We start from the raw sequence: 24,969 nt of genomic DNA, 5'->3' as shown, positions 1-24,969 counted from the left end.
GTGAGATCAATAAAATTGAAAGTAAAAAAACTATTGAATTGATTAATAAAACTAAGAGTTGGTTCTATGAAAAAACCAACAAAATAGACAAACCCTTAGTAAATCTGATTAAAAAAAGGAAAGAGGAAAATCAAATTGTTAGTCTTAAAAATGAAAAGGGAGAACTCACCACTAACGAAGAGGAAATTAGAGCAATAATTAGGAGTTACTTTGCCCAACTTTATGCCAATAAATTCGACAACTTAAATGAAATAGAAAAATACCTCCAAAAATACAGCTTGCCCAAACTAACAGAGGAAGAAGTAAATATCCTAAACAGTCCCATCTCAGAAAAAGAAATAGAACAAACTATCAATCAACTCCCTAAGAAAAAATCCCCAGGACCAGATGGATTTACATGTGAATTCTACCAAACATTTAAAGAACAATTAACTCCAATGTTATATAAACTATTTGAAAAAATAGGGATTGAAGGAGTCCTACCAAACTCCTTTTATGACACAGATATGGTACTGATACCTAAACCAGGTAGGCTGAAAACAGAGAAAGAAAATTATAGACCAATCTCCCTAATGAATATTGATGCTAAAATCTTAAATAAAATATTAGCAAAAAGATTACAGAAAATTGTCACCAGGATAATACACTATGACCAAGTAGGATTTATACCAGGAATGCAGGGCTGGTTCAATATTAGGAAAACTATTAGCATAATTGACTATATCAATAACCAAACAAACAAAAACCACATGATCATCTCAATAGATGCAGAAAAAGCATTTGATAAAATCCAACATCCATTCCTAATAAAAACACTTGAGAGCATAGGAATAAATGGACTTTTCCTTAAAATAGTCAGGAGCATATATTTAAAACCATCAGTAAGCATCATATGCAATGGGGAAAAACTGGAACCTTTCCCAGTAAGATCTGGAGTGAAGCAAGGTTGCCCACTATCACCATTATTATTTAATATCGTATTAGAAACACTAGCCTCGGCAATAAGAGTCGAGAAAGATATAAAAGGAATTAGAGTAGGCAATGAGGAAACCAAACTATCACTCTTTGCAGATGATATGATGGTATACCTAGAGAACCCCAGAGATTCTACCAAAAAGCTATTGGAAATAATTCATAATTTTAGCAAAGTAGCTGGCTACAAAATAAATCCCCATAAATCCTCAGCATTTTTATACATCACCAACAAAACCCAACAGCAAGAGATACAAAGAGAAATTCCATTCAGAATAACTGTTGATACCATAAAATATTTGGGAATCTATCTACCAAAGGAAAGTCAGGAATTATATGAGCAAAATTATAAAAAAGTCTCCACACAAATAAAGTCAGACTTAAATAATTGGAAAAATATTAAGTGCTCTTGGATTGGCCGAGCGAACATAATAAAGATGACAATACTCCCTAAACTAATCTATTTATTTAGTGCTATACCAATCAGACTTCCAAGAAAATATTTTATTGATCTAGAAAAAATAACAACAAAATTCATATGGAACAATAAAAAGTCGAGAATCTCAAGGGAATTAATGAAAAAAAAATCAAATGAAGGTGGCCTAGCTGTACCTGATCTAAAATTATATTATAAAGCAGCAGTCACCAAAACCATTTGGTATTGGCTAAGAAATAGATTAATGGATCAGTGGAAAAGGCTAGGCTCACAAGACAGAATAGTCAATTATAGCAATCTAGTGTTTGACAAACCCAAAGCCCCTAACTTCTGGGAAAAGAATTCATTATTTGATAAAAACTGCTGGGATAATTGGAAATTAGTATGGCAGAAATTAGGCATGGACCCACACTTAACACCATATACCAAGATAAGATCAAAATGGGTCTATGACCTAGGCATAAAGAACGAGATTATAAATAAATTAGAGGAACATAGAATAGTTTATCTCTCAGACTTGTGGAGGAGAAAGAAATTTGTGACCAAAGATGAACTAGAGACCATTACTGATCACAGAATAGAAAATTTCGATTACATCAAATTAAAAAGCCTTTGTACAAATAAAACTAATGCAAACAAGATTAGAAGGGAAGCAACAAACTGGGAAAACATTTTCACAGTTAAAGGTTCTGATAAAGGCCTCATTTCCAAAATATATAGAGAACTGACTCAAATTTATAAGAAATCAAGCCATTCTCCAATTGATAAATGGTCAAAGGATATGAACAGACAATTTTCAGAGGATGAGATTGAAACTATTACCACTCATATGAAAGAGTGTTCCAAATCATTATTGATCAGAGAAATGCAAATTAAGACAACTCTGAGATACCACTACACACCTGTCAGATTGGCTAAGATGACAGGAAAAAATAATGATGAATGTTGGAGGGGATGCGGGAAAACTGGGACACTAATGCATTGTTGGTGGAGTTGTGAACGAATCCAACCATTCTGGAGAGCAATCTGGAATTATGCCCAAAAAATTATCAAAATGTGCATATCCTTTGATCCAGCAGTGTTTCTATTGGGCTTATATCCCAAAGAAATACTAAAGAAGGGAAAGGGACCTGTATGTGCCAAAATGTTTGTAGCAGCCCTGTTTGTAGTGGCTAGAAACTGGAAAATGAATGGATGCCCATCAATTGGAGAATGGCTGGGTAAATTGTGGTATATGAATGTTATGGAATATTATTGTTCTGTAAGAAATGACCAGCAGGATGAATACAGAGAGGCTTGGAGAGACCTACATGAACTGATGCTAAGTGAAATGAGCAGAACCAGGAGATCATTATACACTTCGACAACGATATTGTATGAGGACATATTTTGATGGAAGTGGATGTCTTTGACAAAGAGACCTGAGTTTCAATTGATAAATGACGGACAAAAGCAGCTACACCCAAAGAAAGAACACTGGGAAACGAATGTGAACTATCTGCATTTTTTTTTTCTTCCCGGATTATTTATACCTTCTGAATCCAATTCTCCCTACGCAACAAGAGAACTGTTCGGTTCTGCAAACATATATTGTATCTAGGATATACTGCAACATATCCAACATATAAAGGACTGCTTGCCATCTAGGGGAGGGGGGGGAGGGAGGGGAAAAAAAATCGGAACAAAAAGAGTGTCAATATAATGTAATTATTAAATAAAAAATTAAAAAAAAAATAAAAATCATTGAGGCTAATTTCTTTTGACAGTGGTATTCCATCACAATCACATACCACAACTTGTTCAGCCAATTCCCAGTTGATAGGCTTCCCTACAATTTCCAGTTCTTTGCCACCACAGAGAGTTGTACTGGATCAAGTTATAGTTTAATAACTCTGAACATAATCATTTCACAATTTCACTGTGTCCCAAAATTTTTCCATATTCCAACATTTCACTTTCCCTTTTAATCATTTTAGCCAATCTAGGAGTTGATATTCTCAAGATTTCATGTTTTCCTAATAATTTTTTCATCAGAAAACTTCCCCATTTATATCTTATGACCAATTATCAATTGGGGAATGGCTTGTGTTTTTAAAAAAATTATGTTTTAGATGATTTCAGATAAACTCCCCTCCCCCCCAAATTTTTTTCTTTGCTAATTTTGGCTACATTTACATAAAATCTTTTTGATTTTATATAACTGAAATTATCCATCTTATGCTCGTTCAACTATTCATAATTTACCTATCCATAAGTCTTAAGTAATTAATACATTATTTGTTACAGTTTTTTCTCTTTTAGTCTAAAAATTCTGTATTATAGGATGGCTTCTCTGGAAGGGAAGGGACACTGGGCAAAATACATAAAACCAGAAAATCTGGGTTGCAAGAATAGGATGGCTCTACACTGCCTTAGCCTGATACACATTGTATGTAAGCTTTAGACATTGTATGTAAGATTAAACATTAAAAAAAAATTCAATCTCTTTTATGTAACTTAAAAAAAAAAAAAAACATGATAGTTAAAAAAATATTCTTATAACAATGAAGAACCATAATCTACAATTAAGGTGGTATGTTCACTTAGGATGCACTATGGAATAAGGTATTAAGTCTAAATACATATATGAAAATTCCATAACCCAATTTTTGATAAGTGTAAAACATTACTTAGGAGAAAACTGATTAAAGCTGCTGGGAAACATATGTATTATGGAATTTTCATTGTTTGATTACCATCCAGTTTTGATGACTATTGCTTTGTAACGGCTTGATGTCTGGACGTGTTACACAGTCAAGCTCGGCCAATTCCCATAGGAGCTGTAGCTAAAAACCAAGTTTCAATTTATACCGTAGAATCCATCAGCTTTCTATTTGGAAGCATATTTTATCACGAATCCCCTGGAATTTTTGTGTTGATCAGAGATTCCCAAGTCTTTCAAAGTTATCTTCAATATTGTATCAATTCATTCAAGTTTTCAAGGTTCTCTGAAAACATCCTCTTTATTGCTTTATTTTGGTACATATGGAATCTTTTCCTCTCTCTGATCTCTGGAAGTATTAGGCATAGTAGCAGTATAGCTATATCAAATTCAAATAATTTTAAGTTTTTTGGGGCATAGTTTCAAATTGCTTTCAAGAATGGCTGGACCAGTTTACCAATTCACCAGCTGCTAATTTAGGACACTTTCCCCATTCCTTTTTTAACTTTGTCATTCTGAAGGATGTGTAGTAAAATGTGTAGTTCTTTCAAGCTGTATTTTTCTAATTGTTCTTACTAGAATTTTGTAAGCATTGGCTGGATAACCATTTATGTTGTAGGACTACAACTGTAGGATGGGTTTTTGAACTTTTTTCTGATTGAGAAATTGTTGTGGTCACCTGTCACATAATCTTACATGCTCTTCAGAAAATTTCAAAGTTGGAAATACTCCATCTAAATTCAATCCCCCTAAATAATCCCTTCTATGACATAACCAACAAATGAACTTTTGCTTTTAAGAGTTCTGAGTAGGAACCTACTATAACCCCCAAAGCACCTTGTTCTAACTTTTGTATAGAGGTAATTTTAGTATAGGAAATAATTGATTCTCCTATATTTTTTGCTTGAGAGAACCCTTAAGCTGCATTTTGCTCTACATCTTATTTAACTAAATTAACTATTAGTCCAGTTACAATCAAGTTTTTATCTTTAAATAGTAGCATCCTGAAAAACATATAAAGAGCATTAAACGCAACTTTAAATTATATCAATGAACCATTATAACATCAATAAAATTTTTATTTTAATTAAATGTATTAACAAGCTTGTTTCTAAGTCATCAGTGCAGAAAATTCACTTAGAAAAGATATAAGCAGACTTATTTACATCCTTTCATCATTTCCTCTATAGCACAATCCCATCTCTAGAGATAATGAAATATGAAATCTTATAATTTACATTTCCCCATTTTTAATTAAATGCCTAACAATTAAGGTGCATTTTTCAAATTATAAAAATAAAACTGAATAGAAGTTCAAGTTGCTTTAAGTTTAACATCAGTATTAAATAACAATGATGAATTGTAAGTAAACCAAGTAGCACAAAAGCTGTCAAATTTTCAATTGACTGTAATTATCTCTAGGATTTATAATACTGAACCTAATAAGAACTAAACCTGATGAACACATTTTGTTCATTTCAGAGTTTTTCAATAGTAATAAAACAAATATTTACTATGAAGATACCAGAAATTTGAAACATTATTTGATGAATTAACAATAAAAAACTTTAAAAAGTTCTCTTTCAATATAACAATCTGATAATACTTTAATACAAGCTATACTGTATACTGAAAAATAATCCCTCATTGCTAGTGACTAGGTACTATGGGAGACCAAAAGTTGTCAATGTACATTGTATCAGAAAGCAAGATAAATGATTATTTTCTACAGCCATACATACACAGCCAGTCACAAAAACTGTTTTAAAAATCAGTCATCCTGTTACGAATTTTTTTAATAACTTGGATTTCAGGGGGGAAAGAACAAATTTGTTTTCTGATTTGCCAATTTAACAAACACAAAATTGCGAAAGAGTTTTTAATATTTCTGAGTATAACTAAACTTGTCTAACTAATGAAGTTGTAAACAAGGAAGTTGGGTGTATTGCAGTATTTGGTTGCAAATAATTTGCCATCTGGTGTTGGATCAGAAAAGGCTATTTCATCAGTACTCAGAAAGCAGCCAAACATGAAGTAATTCCTAAAATAAAGAGAAGGAAAAAAATGTTAATGGAAACAACTTACATTATTTAAGAAACAATGAAAGAAACTATTTCATTTGGATCATAAAATCAGTTGGAATGCAAATAAGAGACCATCTAGTTTAGCCTTTCTCTTTGTAAGAATCCCCTCCCACAACATTTTCACAAATGGTTGGCAACTTCTAAACTTTGAGTAAGGGGTCAGGATCCTCCAAACCCTTCCGAAAGAACCCATTTCCCTTCTGAAAAGCTGTAATAATTATGTTTTTTTCTAGCTCAGAAGTTGGCTAAGAAGAAAAAGAATTGACTAAAGCAAATTCTGCAATCTAAGAAATAGGAGCTCACTGAATTGCATCTTCAAATCAAAATTCATTCTTGGAGTTTTTAAAACTAGCTTATTTGAAATACTCATACACACCCACATCCCTCTTGCATTACTTCAATTCTTTATCAAAGGAATTGATAGGACAATAACCACAAAGGAGACAGGAGGAAGGACAAAACAAGTGGCCTGAGACTCAAAGAAAACACATGATGCCCTTGTAACACAACTGATTGTACCTTCATGGGCCCTGCAAGTTTTGGGGGGTGGGGAGGAAGAGGGCAGTTGGAGTCATCTCCATCAATACTTACTAAGGATGCCATTATAGCATTATGTTAAGGCTTTCCATTTTGTACACATTAAATAGCAAAGCAAAAAAATCTGTCTTCAAGGGCCCAGGATGTGTTTGATTCCTGGCACTCCAGGAGGCCGTGCTTATGAAGGTTCACAAAGAGCCTGAAGTCAATGGAAGCAAACACAAAGTAGCCAGGCCGCTGATTCTCTGGTGCCCTTTGCTTAGTCCAGGAGCAGGGGCAGACCCAACTCCATAGTATGTACACTCAGCCAAGCAGGGAGAGAGGGGCAAGGATGAAGAGTCCTCTGAAGCCAACTGCATCTCCACCCCTTACCCCCCAACCTATCCTCTCCCTGCCTTACCGGAGAGTATCCACCATTCGACGAGCAATGCCCTTTCTCCTCATCAGGTTAAAGACCCAGATCCGACTGATACCACAGAGGGCTGGCTCTGGGGTGCTGGAACACTGCCAGGCTCGCTGGTTGTAAAATGTCTGATGGTTTGCAGAGTCTGGACTAGCTGGTTCATTTAGGACCCGGAAGGCCTGTGACATACAGAAGCTTTTTTATAGCTAATGGTGTAATGAGCAGAACATTTCTTAGACTAATAATTATCATGATGATAACCAGCATTTATAAAGCACTTTGAGATTTGCTAAGATCTTTATAATTATCATCTCATTTGATTTTCACAACAACCCAGGGAGGTAGATACTGTTATCTCCATTTAACAGATAAGAAAAACTGAGGCAGAAAGGTTAAGTGACTTGTCCAGTGTCACCCCACTAATTAAATGTCTGAAATCAGATCTGAACTCAAGCCTTTCTGATTCTAAGCCTGCTGGTCTTCTGTCCATGGCTCCAACTAAGTGCTGTTCCATTAACTCATGTTAACAAAAGCTGTCTCCATTGGCTATATGGAAACTAGGATTTTTGTTCCAATCCCCAAGTTAAATGACCTTATAAGCTGATATCTGTACGAAGACTAATGTTAATTAAAAATACTATAATGTTAATATTACTGAATTACTGCCATATTACTGAAAATTCTGTGCTAAAATTTCATTCCATTTTCTAATTAAAAGAACTTCCTAAATAACTTTCTATAAAATCTGAACCCCAGTTTTATGAATCAGTCACATTCCACTGCTTCCTTTTACAGGATCACTAGTCATTACTGAGATATGAAAACAACTACCCTGTGAATTTTCACTGTCAAAAAGGAGTTTATTCCTACTCTGATCCTTTGTGACTAAGTAGCTATATAATATAAGGTCAGAGAAGGAAGCAGATTAAAATCACATATAATTGTGTCTCTCTCTACAGAAATGATGACCTATGTGTACATATATGTAGAATGTCTTAAGTATACATGCATATACTTATGTATTCACCATAAACTTCAAATTATCTATTTCTATTCTTCAAATAAAACCATTTTTAAAGAAAAGATATTTTAACCCCCCCCCCCCCAAAAAAAAAGTGGATGAGCACCCCTGAAAGAGGCTTGGCAAGTCCTCACACCAGAGTTAGTCCTCCTTAACCATAATGAGGGTCAAAGATCGAAAGGTCCCATGTGTAGCAAGGGAAGTATTCATTGAATACTTCATGGAAGTATTTTTCGTACTCAGCAGAAAAGCAGACATAAGTAGGCGAGCACTGATTAGGGATTGACTAAATAAATTGTAGTTGTATAAGTATAAATAACCATGTCATAAATAATGAATATGGAGAACATAGTGAAGTAATAAAGCAAGCAAAAACAGGAAAACACAGAGACAATGTCAACAATATTGTAAATAGAAAGAACTTCATAAAAAGGCAACTGAAGGGGGTGTATTTTAGTGACTAAGCTTGGTCTTGAATAAAAGTTGGAAGAAACTACGGCTTCCCATCTTCTTGGCAGAGGGGGAAGCAGCCTTGTAGCTACACTCCTGCCAGGCTGATACCCCAAAGAGGTTAGCAGCAAACAACAGGGAGTACAGAGCACATTCAAGGGAGGGGCCAGGCAAATGCATGCATTCAGGAGGCCCGAAAAGTAGAGGCCAGATGATAAATACCAAACAGGCTTCATATTTCACCCTAAAAGGAACAGGAAGTGCCTGGACTTGATCACCTAGCCAATGGATGGAGCTCAACGTGCACTTGAGGACAATCACTTAGGCAGGTGGGAGATGTATGGATCAGCCAGAAGAATACCATAACACAATTACTAACAGTGGGGGAAAGGTTTGGTGCTAGTAAATTAAGGGAGCCTTCAAGTGCTAATAGTGCCAAAGTTTAATCAGACTCCTACATTTAATTTTACAAAATCACATTGCAAGGACAGTGAGGTGGCGTAGTAGATAGAGCACCAGTCCTAGACTCAGGGGAACTCGTGTTCAAATCCTGCCTCACATATTTACTGCTTATGACCATGGGAGAGTCACTTAACCCCCATTATCTTCCCCACTCCTCCAATCATATCATAAGTTTAAAAAATAAATATACTTACCTGTTTGATTGGCTCAGCAATTAGACATCCAATTACTTTCTTTTCATCAGATATGTAGAGGAAGGTTTTAATTTTGCTTGGGCAGCTTGGAATAACTTGCTTAAATCCCAGTTCATTATCTACAAGTTCACGGACATCTTCTGCCTATTAAGAGTTGTTAAATCAATTAGAATCATTAGTATTATAATTGTTAACTATTAAAGCAGAATAAACATGTATGATATATATATACAAAATTTCCCTTGAAATAAATTAATGCAATTTTCCTTGTCTCCAATTCTGAATGTGACAAAACATGCAAGGGAAGGAAGAAATTCTTTTTTTAGCCATTAAAAAAGCCCATTCTCCATAAATCATCTCAAAATGAAAAGTGTTCCTTTTAAATAACCAAGAGACTAAGAAGGCAAGTACGGCTAAACTTCATATGGCTTCCTCAGTTCCCTCTTTCTACAGATTTGATATGACACAGAGCAAAGTCATCATTTTAGAGTATGTTAGAAACATTTAAAAAATAAAAATTTAGAAAATAAAAGGTTATATATTGTCTCCTTGATAAAAAGAGTAAAGGGTTTTAAAAAGTCAAATTTTATACCTTTCGAATGGCATACTTTGGGTCACCAGGAAGTACTAATATAATCTTGCCATCCCAAAACTCTGCCACAATACGTTCTTTCTTCCAACCCTGCCAAGAGTAAAAGTCTAATTAATGAGAAGCAATACTAATGATTAGGGATCCTATTTTCCATTTCATTAATAAGCTGTTAAAAACAAATACATTCTGGAATTTGTAATACTGGTATTATCAAGAGGGCAAATTAACCCACTAACAAAAATAGAGATGTTTACTGAAGTACTTGGCTCAGGACTTGGTAAAAATCAGCAGCCCTAAGGTTCAGCACTACTGACCAGTAAGTGGTGGGCCCACTCAGCATATGAGGCAGTTCCTAGCTAGTTTATTTTAATCTGAGGTGTAATATAGGCCCCTAGTGATAAATAGGCCCTCAGCTCTGAGCTGATATGCCCCATGCTTACTCCCCCCCATTCCTGCAATTTTTCAGTTTTTATACTCCCAAAAGAAAGTTGGATGGAAAAAAGCTCGTAATTATTTCAGGGATTATCATCATATATTTTAAATAGCTTAAAGGGAGGCAGAGGCTGGGAAAAACTTGCATACTGATTTTTATTTCTAGGAGCCGGGTTCTAAGAACTGAGTTTTACCTTCTTGCATAAACTTCTATGTATGGGAGAGGCAGTTCTCCAAATATGCCTTTCATTTTATGCCCAATTTAACCCTTTGAAAGATACCATCATTTATCAACCTCTCTGTACCAGTCTGGCCAAGTTCACAAAAGAACACACTCCTGGAAAATACTTTCATTCTTGTCTAAAGATGCTAAAGCAATTTCATCCTTTAACTCTCTCATATTGAACCATTCCCTTATATGTAAAACTAAGAGTTTAAAATTTGTAAGAATTCTTTAACATAGGGGAAAAAAAAAGGGTAGTCCAGGAAGAGTAGGGAAGAAAAGAACACTGACTGAGTCTAGGAAAAATTACTATGGTAGGGAGTAGTAGTTAGAGAAAGCAAAACTAGTATGAAAGAAAACATTTAAAAGACCAAGGGAAACTAGGAGAGTGGAAAGTGACAATGGGGAGATACAATGGGAAGTAACAATGCTCTGAATTAGTAGAGAGTTACAAAGACTCTGAATTAACCTTTTCTTTTTCTTTTCTTTTTTTAGGAGATAAAGCCAGTACTGAGGCTCCCAATCTCTCCCACCTATTGTGTTGTTCTGGGGTGAATCCCTTTCATTACAAATCTATATTTATTTTTAGGTTTAAGAGTCTTACAAGCAGAGCTTTCTAAGAGACAACAAAGCAAATCAACATGCAAGTACCCTTTAGGAGTCAGAGGGAATGGAATGCAAAGAGGTCAATGACAAAAGCAATCTGATTTGATGTTCAGCAAAATGCTGAGAATGGCACTTTTTATGTTAGCAAAGAATTGGAAATTAAATAAATGCCAATTGGGAAGAATGACTAAATTTCAGGAAAGTAAGGAAATATAACTTGTGCAGTAAGAAGTAACAATTACCAAGAATTCAAAGAGGTAGAAGAAGATAATGTACAGGAAAAGAATAAAAATAACAAAAAATACAAGTGAATGCTGTGTAATTGTAAGGACTAAACATGGTCTCAAAGAAAAACCGGAATATAACTCTTTCCCCGTCTTTGTCACGGAGATAGAAAACACTGAATATATGCCATTAGCCTCAGCTGATGAGTTAACATTGCTGAACTGCTTTTTTTCTCTCCTTCCTTTAAAACAAATTTGGAAATGAAGGTGATATAAAAACAAAAGACATCAATGAAAACATTAAAAATAAAAACAAAAAAAGCAAAGATTAAGGAAGAGAAACTTAGAGCTTCATGGAATTAATTTCTTCAGGAAGCCAGTGGCACCCAGAGGGCCCAGGTAGATATAATTTTGCCGGTTATTTTGAATTATTCTACATATTGCTGCTATTAGTCATGAATAAACCTGATGATTATATTTCTAAAATACAACTCCTCTGCTTCAGTTATCTGGCACTTATAAGTCTAGGCCATCTAACCAACCAGACGACTATGAACCATTTAGTCAAATGAAAAAGCCTTGGAAGTTTAAGCATTGCTAAGGAGAGCCAAGAATCGACTAAGCTGATTCTCAACATCTTGATTCCATGCATCCCTTTTTAATGCCTTTGCACACAAGACAAAACATATCTGTAACACCACAGAGTGCTTCGGGCCCCATTAAGGATGAGAGCAGTATCCACCTTCTGCCTTACCACATATTTAATTCCTTCCAGGAGTCTCTGGTGATAGTGGGCATGTTGCGCTTCATCCTCGGGGCTGGCTGCTGTATAGATCATGCCACAAGACTTGCATATAATGGCTCCAAAATACTTCTGACCTGCATCCTAATCCAAGGAAAGAGTGAAACAGAGCAGCTTTACTTTTAGAGAATTCAAACCTAAGGTCCCCTCAGGGTCTGCCCAAATTGCCTCTTAGCCACCTGCGGTTCACCATTGCTTACAACGCCAAACAAAAGCCAGGAAAAGATCCGAATTAGGATTATGGGAAAGAACGTGACTGAAATTACCAACATTAGGAATTGCATAGAGATTTTTTTTTTAATAAGTTTTTTTATTTAATAATTACATTATATTGACACTCATTTCTGTTCCGATTTTTTTTCCCCTCCCTCCCTCCACCCCCTCCCCTAGATGGCAAGCAGTCCTTTATATGTTGGATATGTTGCAGTATATCCTAGATACAATATATGTTTGCAGAACCGAACAGTTCTCTTGTTGCGTAGGGAGAATTGGATTCAGAAGGTATAAATAATCCGGGAAGAAAAACAAAAATGCAGATAGTTCACATTCGTTTCCCAGTGTTCTTTCTTTGGGTGTAGCTGCTTTTGTCCGTCATTTATCAATTGAAACTCAGATCAATAAAATATTTTCTTGGAAGTCTGATTGGTATAGCACTAAATAAATAGATTAGTTTAGGGAGTATTGTCATCTTTATTATGTTCGCTCGGCCAATCCAAGAGCACTTAATATTTTTCCAATTATTTAAGTCTGACTTTATTTGTGTGGAGACTTTTTTATAATTTTGCTCATATAATTCCTGACTTTCCTTTGGTAGATAGATTCCCAAATATTTTATGGTATCAACAGTTATTCTGAATGGAATTTCTCTTTGTATCTCTTGCTGTTGGGTTTTGTTGGTGATGTATAAAAATGCTGAGGATTTATGGGGATTTATTTTGTAGCCAGCTACTTTGCTAAAATTATGAATTATTTCCAATAGCTTTTTGGTAGAATCTCTGGGGTTCTCTAGGTATACCATCATATCATCTGCAAAGAGTGATAGTTTGGTTTCCTCATTGCCTACTCTAATTCCTTTTATATCTTTCTCGACTCTTATTGCCGAGGCTAGTGTTTCTAATACGATATTAAATAATAATGGTGATAGTGGGCAACCTTGCTTCACTCCAGATCTTACTGGGAAAGGTTCCAGTTTTTCCCCATTGCATATGATGCTTACTGATGGTTTTAAATATATGCTCCTGACTATTTTAAGGAAAAGTCCATTTATTCCTATGCTCTCAAGTGTTTTTATTAGGAATGGATGTTGGATTTTATCAAATGCTTTTTCTGCATCTATTGAGATGATCATGTGGTTTTTGTTTGTTTGGTTATTGATATAGTCAATTATGCTAATAGTTTTCCTAATATTGAACCAGCCCTGCATTCCTGGTATAAATCCTACTTGGTCATAGTGTATTATCCTGGTGACAATTTTCTGTAATCTTTTTGCTAATATTTTATTTAAGATTTTAGCATCAATATTCATTAGGGAGATTGGTCTATAATTTTCTTTCTCTGTTTTCAGCCTACCTGGTTTAGGTATCAGTACCATATCTGTGTCATAAAAGGAGTTTGGTAGGACTCCTTCAATCCCTATTTTTTCAAATAGTTTATATAACATTGGAGTTAATTGTTCTTTAAATGTTTGGTAGAATTCACATGTAAATCCATCTGGTCCTGGGGATTTTTTCTTAGGGAGTTGATTGATAGTTTGTTCTATTTCTTTTTCTGAGATGGGACTGTTTAGGATATTTACTTCTTCCTCTGTTAGTTTGGGCAAGCTGTATTTTTGGAGGTATTTTTCTATTTCATTTAAGTTGTCGAATTTATTGGCATAAAGTTGGGCAAAGTAACTCCTAATTATTGCTCTAATTTCCTCTTCGTTAGTGGTGAGTTCTCCCTTTTCATTTTTAAGACTAACAATTTGATTTTCCTCTTTCCTTTTTTTAATCAGATTTACTAAGGGTTTGTCTATTTTGTTGGTTTTTTCATAGAACCAACTCTTAGTTTTATTAATCAATTCAATAGTTTTTTTACTTTCAATTTTATTGATCTCACCTTTTACTTTTAGAATTTCAAGTTTAGTGTTTGACTGGGGGTTTTTAATTTGTTCCTTTTCTAGCATTTTTAATTGCAAACCCAATTCATTGACCTTCTCTTTCTCTATTTTATACAAATAGGCCTCTAGAGATATGAAATTTCCCCTTATTACCGCTTTGGCTGCATCCCATACATTTTGGCATGATGTCTCATTATTATCGTTTTCTTGGGTGAAGTTATTAATTATGTCTATGATTTGCTGTTTTACCCAATCATTCTTTAGTATGAGATTATTTAGTTTCCAATTATTTTTTGGTCTACTTCCCCCTGCTTTTTTGTTGAATGTAATTTTCATTGCATCGTGGTCTGAAAAGGATGCATTTACTATTTCTGCCTTACTACATTTGAGTTTGAGGTTTTTATGTCCTAATATATGGTCAATTTTTGTATAGGTTCCATGAACTGCTGAAAAGAAAGTGTATTCCTTTCTGTCTCCATTACATTTTCTCCAGAGATCTATCATATCTAGCTTTTCTAGTATTCTGTTTACCTCTTTGACTTCTTTCTTATTTATTTTCTGGTTTGATTTATCTAATTCTGAGAGTGCAAGGTTAAGATCTCCCACTATTATAGTTTTACTGTCTATTTCTTCTTGCAGCTCTCTTAGTTTCTCTTTTAAGAATTTAGATGCTACCCCACTTGGTGCATATATGTTTAATATAGATAGTGCTTCATTATCCATGCTACCCTTTAGCAAGATATAGTGTCCTTCCTTATCTCTTTTAATTAGGTCAATTTTTGCTTTAGCTTGATCTGAGATCAGGATGGCTACCCCTGCTTTTTTGACTTCACCTGAAGCATAGTAGATTTTGCTCCAACCTTTTACCTTTAACCTGCATGTATCTCCCCGCTTCAGGTGTGTTTCCTGTAAACAACATATTGTAGGATTCTGGCTTTTAATCCATTCTGCTAACCGCTTCCTCTTTATGGGGGAGTTTACCCCGTTCACATTTATGGTTAGAATGACCAATTCTGTATTACTTGCCATCTTGTTAACCCCGGTTTATGCTTTCCTCCCTTCTTTCCCCTTTCCCCCCCTTCCAAGTATTAAGCTTGTGAGCACCCCTTGTTTCTCACAGCCCTCCCTTTTTAGTGTCCCTCCCCCGCCTTAGAGTTCCTCCCCCTATCTTACCCCTTTCCTTCCCAGTTCCCGTATTCCCTTCCGCTTAGCTTATTCCTTCCCTTTCCACTTTTCCCTTCTCACTTTTCAATGAGATGGGAGAAGTTTCACCATAGATTGAATATGTCTTAAGATTTTTCACTTAAAGCCAATTCTGAAGGCAGTAAGATACCCACTATATTCATCCCCCTCCATTCTTTCTCTCAGATATAATAGGTTTCCTATGCCTCTTCATGAGATGTACTACCCCCACTTTACCCTTTTTCTGGTACAATGTCCTTTCCACATCAATTTCTAGAACAAGGTATACATGTATTCTTTATGCATCTATATAGTCAAAATATAGTTCCCAAGATTAATCTTTACCTTTTTAGATTTCTCTTGAGTTCTATATTTGTAGATCAAACTTTTTGTTAAGTTCTGGTTTTTTCATCAGAAATAGATGAAATTCGCTTACTTCGTTGAATGTCCATCTTCTTCCCTGGAAAAAGATGCTCATTCTCGCTGGGTAAGTTATTTTTGGTTGCATACCAAGTTCCTTAGCCTTTCGGAATATCATATTCCAGGCCCTTCGATCTTTTAATGTGGATGCTGCCAGATCCTGGGTGATCCTTATTGTGGCTCCTTGATACTTGAATTGGGTTTTTCTAGCCGCTTGCAATATTTTTTCTTTCATCTGAGGGTTCTGGCATTTGGCCACTATATTCCTTGGTGTTTTGATTTTAGGATCCCTTTCAGTGGGTGATCGATGAATCCTTTCAATGTTTATTTTTTCCTCTGTTCCTATGACTTCTGGGCAGTTCTCTTTGATAATTTCCTGGAAGACAGTGTCCAGGCTCTTTTTTTCATCATGTTTTTCTGGGAGTCCAATGATTCTCAGATTGTCTCTCCTGGATCTGTTTTCCAGGTCTGTTGTCTTCCCCAGAAGGTATTACACATTTTTCTCCATTGTTTGATTTTTTTGGATTTGCTTGACTGATTCTTCTTGTCTCCTCGAGTCATTCAATTCCACTTGTTCAATTCTGATTTTCAGTGAAGTATTCTCTTCACTCACTTTTTTAAAATCTTTCTCTAATTGTCCAATTGAGTTCTTTTGTTCTGTGGAATTTTTTTCCATTTCGCCAATTTTGTTTTCCAGTTCACTAATCCTATTTTTCAAGGATTTTACTTCTTTATCCACTCTCTCTTTAACTGACTTCTCCAGGCTCTTTTGCCAAGCCTCCCTCTCCTTTTCCCAAGCTTCCTTCTCCTTTTGCCAAGCCTCACTCTGCTTTCCCCATTTTTCTTCTAGCTCCCTTGTGAGAGCCTTTTTAATCACTTCTATGAGGTTCATCTGTGCTGAGGAACAGACGATCTCCTCCTTTGGGGAATCACCTGGGGACTGCCTGTTTTTAGTCTCCTCAGGATTTAGAGTCTGCTCTCTATCTGTGTAGAAGCTGTCTAGGGTTAAAGTCCTCTTCAGCTTCTTGCTCATTCTGTCTATTAATCAGAGACAAACTACCAAAGAAAAACAGAAAAAACTGGAGTCTTTCTTTGGGGGGGGGGCTGGGTGTGTTATCGAGCTTCCTCTACAGACTGCAGGTGGCAGCAGTGAGGCACTAGCAGGACTGTGCTGCGCCTGCGCTCTGAGATCCCAGAGCGTGCTGAGTCACTGAGGGGGGGGCGGGGGGGGGCGGCCAGGTCCCGGAGACTCCAGCTGTTTGCGGTTGTGTTCTTCAGCCCCGGTGTTTTTAGCTTCTCTGCTGGGCTGTTGACTTGCTGCAGGTTCCAAACCTGTAGCGAAGCTCTCCCCGCAGAGACAGCTGCGATCACTCCCCACCCCCTCTCCAGTCTGCTCCCGTGCTCTCACTGCCGCTGCCCGCCGCCTGCGCCCGATCTAAAACCGCCCCAGCCCTCCAGTAAAGACAGACCTTTCTTGGCGGATCTCAAGGATGGCTTCTCTTGGTAACTATTTGTGGGTTTTTTTCAGTCAAGCATTGATTCAGAGGCTTGTAATGAAGTGGATAGTGAGAGAAAGCGCGGAGCTTATGCAACTGTGAGCCTCCTCTCCGCCATCTTAACCGGAAGTCCTTGCATAGAGATTTCAATTAGAACTTCAATAGCTCAAGGATATATGATTTAATCATTGTGGTTCCTTGTTCTGCTGTAATGCACTGCAACCACTCTATGTAGATGGTCTTCACTCAATAGTGATGAAGTACTTAATATATACATGAAATTATGCTAGGTACTACAGCTATAAAGTCAAAATAGGAAACAGATCTTGTGCTCAAGGTACTTATGTTCTAAGGCAGGGTGGAACAGCAGAGCAAGTGGTAGTTTGGGGTCAAACGACCTGTGTTTGGATCCTGGTTCTGCCCTTTATCAGTAGTATGACTTTGGACAAGTCATGCCTTCCCTTCTCAGAGTTGTTTCATTTGTAAAAACAAATAGTTTGGACCAGAAGATCTCTAAAGTCCCTTCCAATCCTAAATCTGTAATCCACAGATTCTATTCATGAGCTGCCAAAATGAGTGATCTTCTTCCAAACTCAATTTGTACAACTCAACTTGCAAAGGATTCATTATATAGAATTTTGGGAGATTATTCTAGTAAAATATGAGCTCTTAGAGGTCCTATCAAACTGGAAAGGCCTTAAATAATGGCTCTAGGAATGACTAATATAAATAGTGCTTACATGCTAATCTGATATATACATGAATATATATTCATATACATCAATCTTAATGTCCCCTGAGGGTCAACCTGGACAAGATATTGGGAGTTACTATATTAATTCTTGCTTTACATAAAAGTCTGTTTCAACAGGTTATAAAAGATACAAAAACTCATAGTTGATAGATTCATTGAGGGAAATTAGAGGTATAAAAGGTAACCGATTTTAGTATCATGATTGGACATAGGCCACATTTTCCAACAAAATGGTCCTTAGGGTCACTGTCAGAGAGAATCCTGTGATCACACTATGGCATTTCTCATTAAATCTGCCTGGTAAACACAATTCTTTACCTACTGTCAGAATTCAGTTATCAACATTCCACTGAAACACTCTTATTACCATATTACAATTTCTTGTAAAATAAAAAATAGGCACATAAGGCATTTGTTTTATCCACAAAACTAACATCATCATTAGCTATATAACGAAACTGTGTGACATATATTATGCCAAAAGAGAGTGGATTACTTATTATTCTCTGGACTGAGAACAGGCCTTATGGATTTGCGTTTGAATTTACTCACAATAACAAGCTGGTCTTTCAATCCTTTGTTTAATTCTCTGGTATTTTTGTTAGCTTTCTGTGCTGGGAACTCTTTCAAGGCATTTGAAGATTCATTAATAGTTGTGTCGGACCCTAAAGATGATGGTTCTTCCAGAAAAGCTAAAGAACTTAAAACAGAAACACATTCAGTTAACATGTTAACTAAAACATTGTTATTATGTCATTTCCTTACTAAGAAAATTAAAAATGAAGAAAAATTATTAATGTATACATCGGTGACTGATAGTTGAAAACAGATCACATTCTCTGGCTCTGTCAATGCAAAAACAGCCACTATAGATTCATGCTTCAAGGAACGGTGTATTAGCCCTTAGTGTGGAAAAACAAAGTTGGTGACCTCTTAATTTCTAAACTGCCAATGCATTCCCTATAAAAACAAAAATTCCACATAATGCTCACCTATTGGACTTCTTTACTACACAGTTTCCAATCCTTAACTTTCTTCTAAATGAGGGTAGCTTCTATAGTTCTATTCTTTGCTTTTCAATTTTTTAATTCCTAACTTCAGGTGGTCTAGCTGTACCAGACTTAAAACCATATTATAAAACAGCAGTCAAAGCAAAATCATTTGGTACTGGCTAAGAAACAGTAGTGGATTGGTAGAATAAATAGGTTAGGTTCACAAGATACGACAGTCAATGACTATAGTAATCTAGTATTTGAAAAACCTAAAGATCCTAGCTTCTGGGATAAGAACTTACTGTTGGACAAAAATTGCTGAGAAAACTAGAAAAGTAATATGGCAGAAACTAGGCATTTACCAACATCTAACACCCCACTCCCCATTGCAAGTTAAGGTCAAAATGGGTTCATGGTTTAGACATAAAGGGTTATACTGTAAGCAAATTAGGAGAACAAGGGGTAGTCTACCTCTCAGATTTGTGGAGAAGGAGGAATTTACAGCCAAAGAATAACTAGAGATTATGATATAAAAAATGGATATTTTTGATTTCATTAAAGTTTTTGCACAAATAAAACCAGTGTAGTCAAAATCAGAAGGGACGCATGAAAGCTGGGAAAAAAATTTTTAACAGCCAGTATTTCTGATAAAGGCCTCATTTCTAAAACATAGAGAATTGACTAAAACTTATAATACAAGCCAATCCCCAACTGATAAATGGTCAAAGGATATGAAAAATTTTCAGATGAAATTAATGCCATATATATATTTAAATTCTCTAAATCACTACTAATTAGAGAAATGTAAATTAAGAAAACTCTGAGGTCACCATTTCATACATCTCAGGTTGGCTAAGATTGACAGGAAAAAAAAATGATAAATGTTGGAGGAGATATGGGAAAATTGGGACACTAAACACATTGTTGGTGGGAGTTGTGAACTGATCCAACCATTTTGGAGAGCAATTTGGAACTATGTTCAAAGAGATACCAAACTGTGCATACTCTTTGATCCAGCTGGGTCTGTATCCCAAAGAGACCATAAAAGATGGAAAAGGATTCACAGGGCAAGAAACTGGAAGCTGACCGGATGCTCATCAGTTAGGGAGTGGCTGAATAAGTTGTGATATATGAATGTAATAATGAGCAGACATTTCAGAAAAACCTAGCAAAGGCCTACATAAACTGATGCTGTATGAAGTAAGCAGAACCAGGAGAAAATTGTACATAGTAACAACAGGACTATGTGATAATCAATGACAGATTTATCTCTTCTCAGAAATGAGGTAATTCAAGGCAGTACCATCCACCTTCAGAGAGAAAACTAAACTATGGAGACTGAATGTGGATCAAAGTATAGTATATTTTCACCTTTCTTTCGTTGTTTTTTCCTTTTGATTATTTTTTGTGTGTGCATCATGACAAATATGGAAATATGTTTAGAAGAATTGCACATGTTTATTGTACATGTTTAACCTATATCAGATTGCTTCCTATCTTGGGAAGGTGAGGCAGAGGAGAGGGAGAGACATTTGGAACACAAAGTTTTGCAAAGGTGAATGCTGAAAACTATCTGCCTGTATTTGGAAAAATAAAATACGCCTAAAATTAAAAATAAAAAATTATAATTCCGTCCCCTTGATATATACATGATTCCAAAAGCCATTCTTGCTGGTTGAATCCTGAACTTTTTTTGGTTTCTCACTTCTCAGTGCTTATAGGACATTATCTGTTGCTGGGACAAACTTAAAATTAAATTAACGCACTTGTGCTTTCTAGGCCAATGTAACTAGTACTATATATGGACCTGGGATCTCACTGCCACACATGAACAACCTGTCATCAGAAAATAAAGTTCAATGGTCCAGCAGCAGCAAAATTTACTGTCTCTGCTTCAGGAAAACCAGTCTCTTCATCTCCTCCCTCCTTCTAAATCCAAAATAGCTTCCCTTGCCAATCTAACGCTGACAAGGTTGTCACTTTCAGTTTCTTAAGCTAGAAAAACTTTGGAGTCAGGTTCTATTCAAATCAACTCTTTTCTTTTCCATTTCCAGTCTTCTTGCTCTAGCACAAACCTTAGCATGGCACACTTCTAATAAGCAGAATAACCAAAAACTTGTCTTCCTGATCTAACCCCCAAATTAATTTTTCTTAATAATTTTAACATGTCACTTTTTGGGAAAAATATAATTTTTCCTAATGGCCTCATTCAAGTCCAAATTCATCTCCTTGTAGATCAAAGATTTATTTAGAATCTGCCTTATCTGTCCAATATTTCTTGCTCTTCTGTAAAACCCTAATCTAGTCTTGCTTTAAGTTAACCTTGGGAGAGACAGACATAGAGAAGTAGGTCTAATATCTTTAGACCACACTAAGCTAGCCTTTCAAGGATGTCAGGTTTGCTGTCCAAAAGGTCTGGGTGCCATAGGGGCGTCTGGACTCGAGCAATGAACAATCATTAATCACACAGGGGGGATGGTGTTGTTGCTAGCCCTCATTATCCAACAATCATGTTGTTCTCCAAGCCTCAGTTTGGTAACCAAATCATGTTCATCTTTGTTCTGTACACCTCAAAACCCTGAAGGGGAGGCTGTCCACTTACCAAGGATCTTTGACATAAATATAAGCGATCCACTGACCCCTTTACAGATAGCATGCTGTGTTATCTTGCATGGAGAACTGCTTCACTTTACCCTTAAATTTTACCTGATACCTCTCCAAGATCTCTGTAGAGCTGTGTCCTATTTCCCAGGGTGATATAATGGAAAGACTGCTGGGTTTGTAAGTCAGAGGACCTGATCCAAATCCCATCCCTGCCACTACTTGTGTAACCAAGCTCCTTTACCTCTCTGGAAACGAGTTCCCTCATTTATAAAACATCAGAGTTGAATTAGATGAGCTCTGACTTTCCTCCTAGCTCTAAGTATATGATCATATAGATATCATAAGTCTTTTCCACTTCCACACTTTCACTAATGCTACCTATGTCTCTTATCAGAAATGATTTTCTGCATTCATTTGCTTGGGACATCCTTTAAGGTTGATCTATCTCTTCCATGAAACCTTCTGTTACCATTCTAATGGACACATGCCTCTTTTTTGAATGCTCCTGTGTATAACCAATACCATTATCATGTCATTGTAATCTATTAATTTTGCAATACTAATTAAGCTTTTCCCCCCACTGGATTTGAAGCTCCTTGAAGGAGAATAACCACTTTTAGTAAACCAGAAAGTGTAAGAGACTGGCAATCAGGAATCTGGATTCTAGACTATTCAAAGGCACTAGTTATGTGCCTTGGAGCAAGTCACTACTTTATTTCATAAGACCTAAATATCCCCAACTATTTACAGGGCGATTAGACCAGATGATTTTTAATCTTCCCCTCCATGTCCCTGCTGTTAATATAACTAGCATTTATACAGGGTTTACAGCACTTTTACAAATCCTCTCTCATTTTTGTCTTTACAACAATCCTTGGAGGCAGATGTGTTAGTATTATTTCCATTTTACATAGGAAAAAAATGATGCAGATAGAGATTAAGTGACTTGCACAAGCTCCCATAGTCAAGAGGTGTGTGAGACACCTCCAGACTCTACTCCTAGTGCTCTGTGGTGCCATCACCATTAATGGGAAGGAGAAGAGTTTCTGGAATATATTATCAGCCAGATAGAAAATGGCAGCTCTAAAGTCAAAATCATCATCATCCAATATTCTTGTATTAGATGGTAAGTACCAAGTGATAGATAATCATAAATAATCAAGTATAATTATCCATTATTAGCAAGTGAATAACTATTTGCAGACAACTTTCAATCTTAAACTAGCTTTTCTTTTATTACTGAGATGTCTCTTGGCCATCTTTCATTTGCCATCAGATAGATTCATATGGAATATAAAACCCCGAGACAAGGAATAATGACAGAAAACACAATTTGATGCAAAATGTCAAGTAATGTATTCCAAAATAAATTGGAATTAATCTTATTAATGCAACATTAACCAATAGAAACTGTCATTGTAATTGACTACACAGGGTTAGTGGATTTTTTATTTCTAATAAAAGGACATAAAAATTAGAAATTATGAATTTCATCTCATTTTCCCAACTGCTTCCTCTCCTTTCAAGTCATTTAACTAAGAAATGATACTTTTCAAACCTTAAGACAGAGAAAAAGAAAATTCCTACGTTATCCATAAATTGGCTAAACAGCCACTAAATAAACAAAGGTGGTATATTATGATATTTTAAAATTCTAACTAATAAAAATTACTTAAGGATCATGACTACATAATGAAAATGATCATACCTTTTTTGATTGAGTGAATTTCTGTTAAAAATGGGATAGGTAACAGAAGATCCTGAAGGAAAAAAGCATCAATAATTCACATTGTAAATTTAATTACTATATAACATCAGAAATCAAATGATATTTTACCAGGCCCACAGCTCAACTTCAATCCTTGAAAGACTAGTTGTCAAACTTTAATCAGCTGTGTAGAAAATATAAATGACCAAATATAAGGTTTTAGGTTAATTCTTAGAATATTTCAAGCAATATTTACATATCAAATATAACAACACCTGAAGAAATAGTGTGAAAAAGTATGAAATACCAGTTGGTATATGAGGGGGAAAAAAAATTGGTTTTTGCACATTATTTAAATCACTTAATTTTTCATGTACTAATACTGCATATGCTTCGTTATAAAATGAGTTTTTTTTTAAAGGCAAAGCAAAAGAACTAAAGTTAAAAAGGCATTGGTTGCAAATTTCTTGATTTATTATTGCTTCTTTTTATATCTCCAGAACAGTGTCTAGTATACACTAGATGCTTCATAAATGATTACTAACTAATGTCTAGTATTAACATGTTGAAAAGAAGCTATTTTAAAAGCACTTCTAAATATTTTTTCTCTATTTTAAAGAAACTTTTACCTTTAAAAGGACTTTTTCAAAGTTCCTCTGAATCTGTTTCAGCTTTTTAAATTTCTTCTAAAAGGATTGCTAAAGGACACCAGCAAAATGTGACATCTAGGAACAAACACATGCTACTTTTTCTTGTAACCATTCACCACCATTCAAGAATTTGGTATACCATCCAAAAAGAAAAAAACTAGGCAGGTGAAGAATGAATGCTTTCAAAAGTTAAAAAAGTTCTAGGAGTTCATAGATCAAAAAGCGATCAATCAGCCCAGAGGGGATTGGAATGAAACTGTAAAGACACACAAAAATAACTATTCCAAAGAGAATGAAAAAAGTGGTTATTTAAAAGGAACTATAGTGAACAATTGTTAAAAAGACATAACTAGAACATGGAAACAAAGGTAGATGTGGTTTGTAAAAAAATTGAGAAGGGCTACTAAAGTTTAGAAAGTCCACAATGTTAAAACTAACATGGGATATTACATATATACTAGAGGCAAACAAGAAGACTATAAAAAGGAAAGGACATCCATTGTTCAGAGTGGATGAAACAGGCAAAAGGGCCCACTTTTCTTTTGCTTTTGTTTTTTCTCCAAGAAGAATGATTTTGGAATTAGAAAGGAAAGCACAAAAATGTTTAATCGGGGGCTTTTGGCCAAGACAGCTGTTTAAAAGGAGGAAAATATCATCTAGCTACCACATACCTAGTCCAGCAAAAAATTCAACAATTCACATCAGATCAAATAATGACCAGGAAAATCCAATGAAAAACCATAGTTAAGTGACTTCTTTCACCCCAGAACTGCACAACAAGTCAGCCAGAAATCTAAAAGCAATACTAGGAAAGGGATTTTCAGGAAAGTGAGTGCCCATCTCCAGAAAAACTAGCAGCAATATTGTAGTAGCCTGTAAAGGCACTACGCTATCTAAAGCAAACAAGAATACAGGGTGTCTTGGAA

At 35.6% G+C, this 24,969-nt stretch overlaps 1 protein-coding gene across 3 annotated transcripts in view; it reads right to left on the bottom strand.

The window, feature by feature from the left end:
* Window positions 1-5,167: 5,167 nt before the first annotated feature.
* ESCO2 (establishment of sister chromatid cohesion N-acetyltransferase 2) overlaps window positions 5,168-24,969 on the bottom strand; it is a 28,358-nt gene continuing 8,556 nt past the window's right edge. For all 3 annotated transcript variants that reach the window (XM_051976396.1, XM_051976398.1, XM_051976397.1), the window contains 7 exons: window positions 23,394-23,445; window positions 18,642-18,789; window positions 12,092-12,223; window positions 9,853-9,942; window positions 9,261-9,404; window positions 7,131-7,312; window positions 5,168-6,150 (listed from right to left, as the gene is read on the bottom strand). In XM_051976396.1, the coding sequence (XP_051832356.1) occupies window positions 6,018-6,150; window positions 7,131-7,312; window positions 9,261-9,404; window positions 9,853-9,942; window positions 12,092-12,223; window positions 18,642-18,789; window positions 23,394-23,445 (881 nt within the window). In that variant the 3' untranslated portion in view covers window positions 5,168-6,017. The remainder of the gene's footprint in view (window positions 6,151-7,130; window positions 7,313-9,260; window positions 9,405-9,852; window positions 9,943-12,091; window positions 12,224-18,641; window positions 18,790-23,393; window positions 23,446-24,969) is intronic.

This window comes from Antechinus flavipes, chromosome 2 (genome assembly GCF_016432865.1).
Source record: "Antechinus flavipes isolate AdamAnt ecotype Samford, QLD, Australia chromosome 2, AdamAnt_v2, whole genome shotgun sequence".
NCBI lineage: Eukaryota > Metazoa > Chordata > Mammalia > Dasyuromorphia > Dasyuridae > Antechinus > Antechinus flavipes.
Note: the sequence above shows the minus strand (reverse complement) of the source record. Positions and strands in the feature narration are given on the sequence as shown.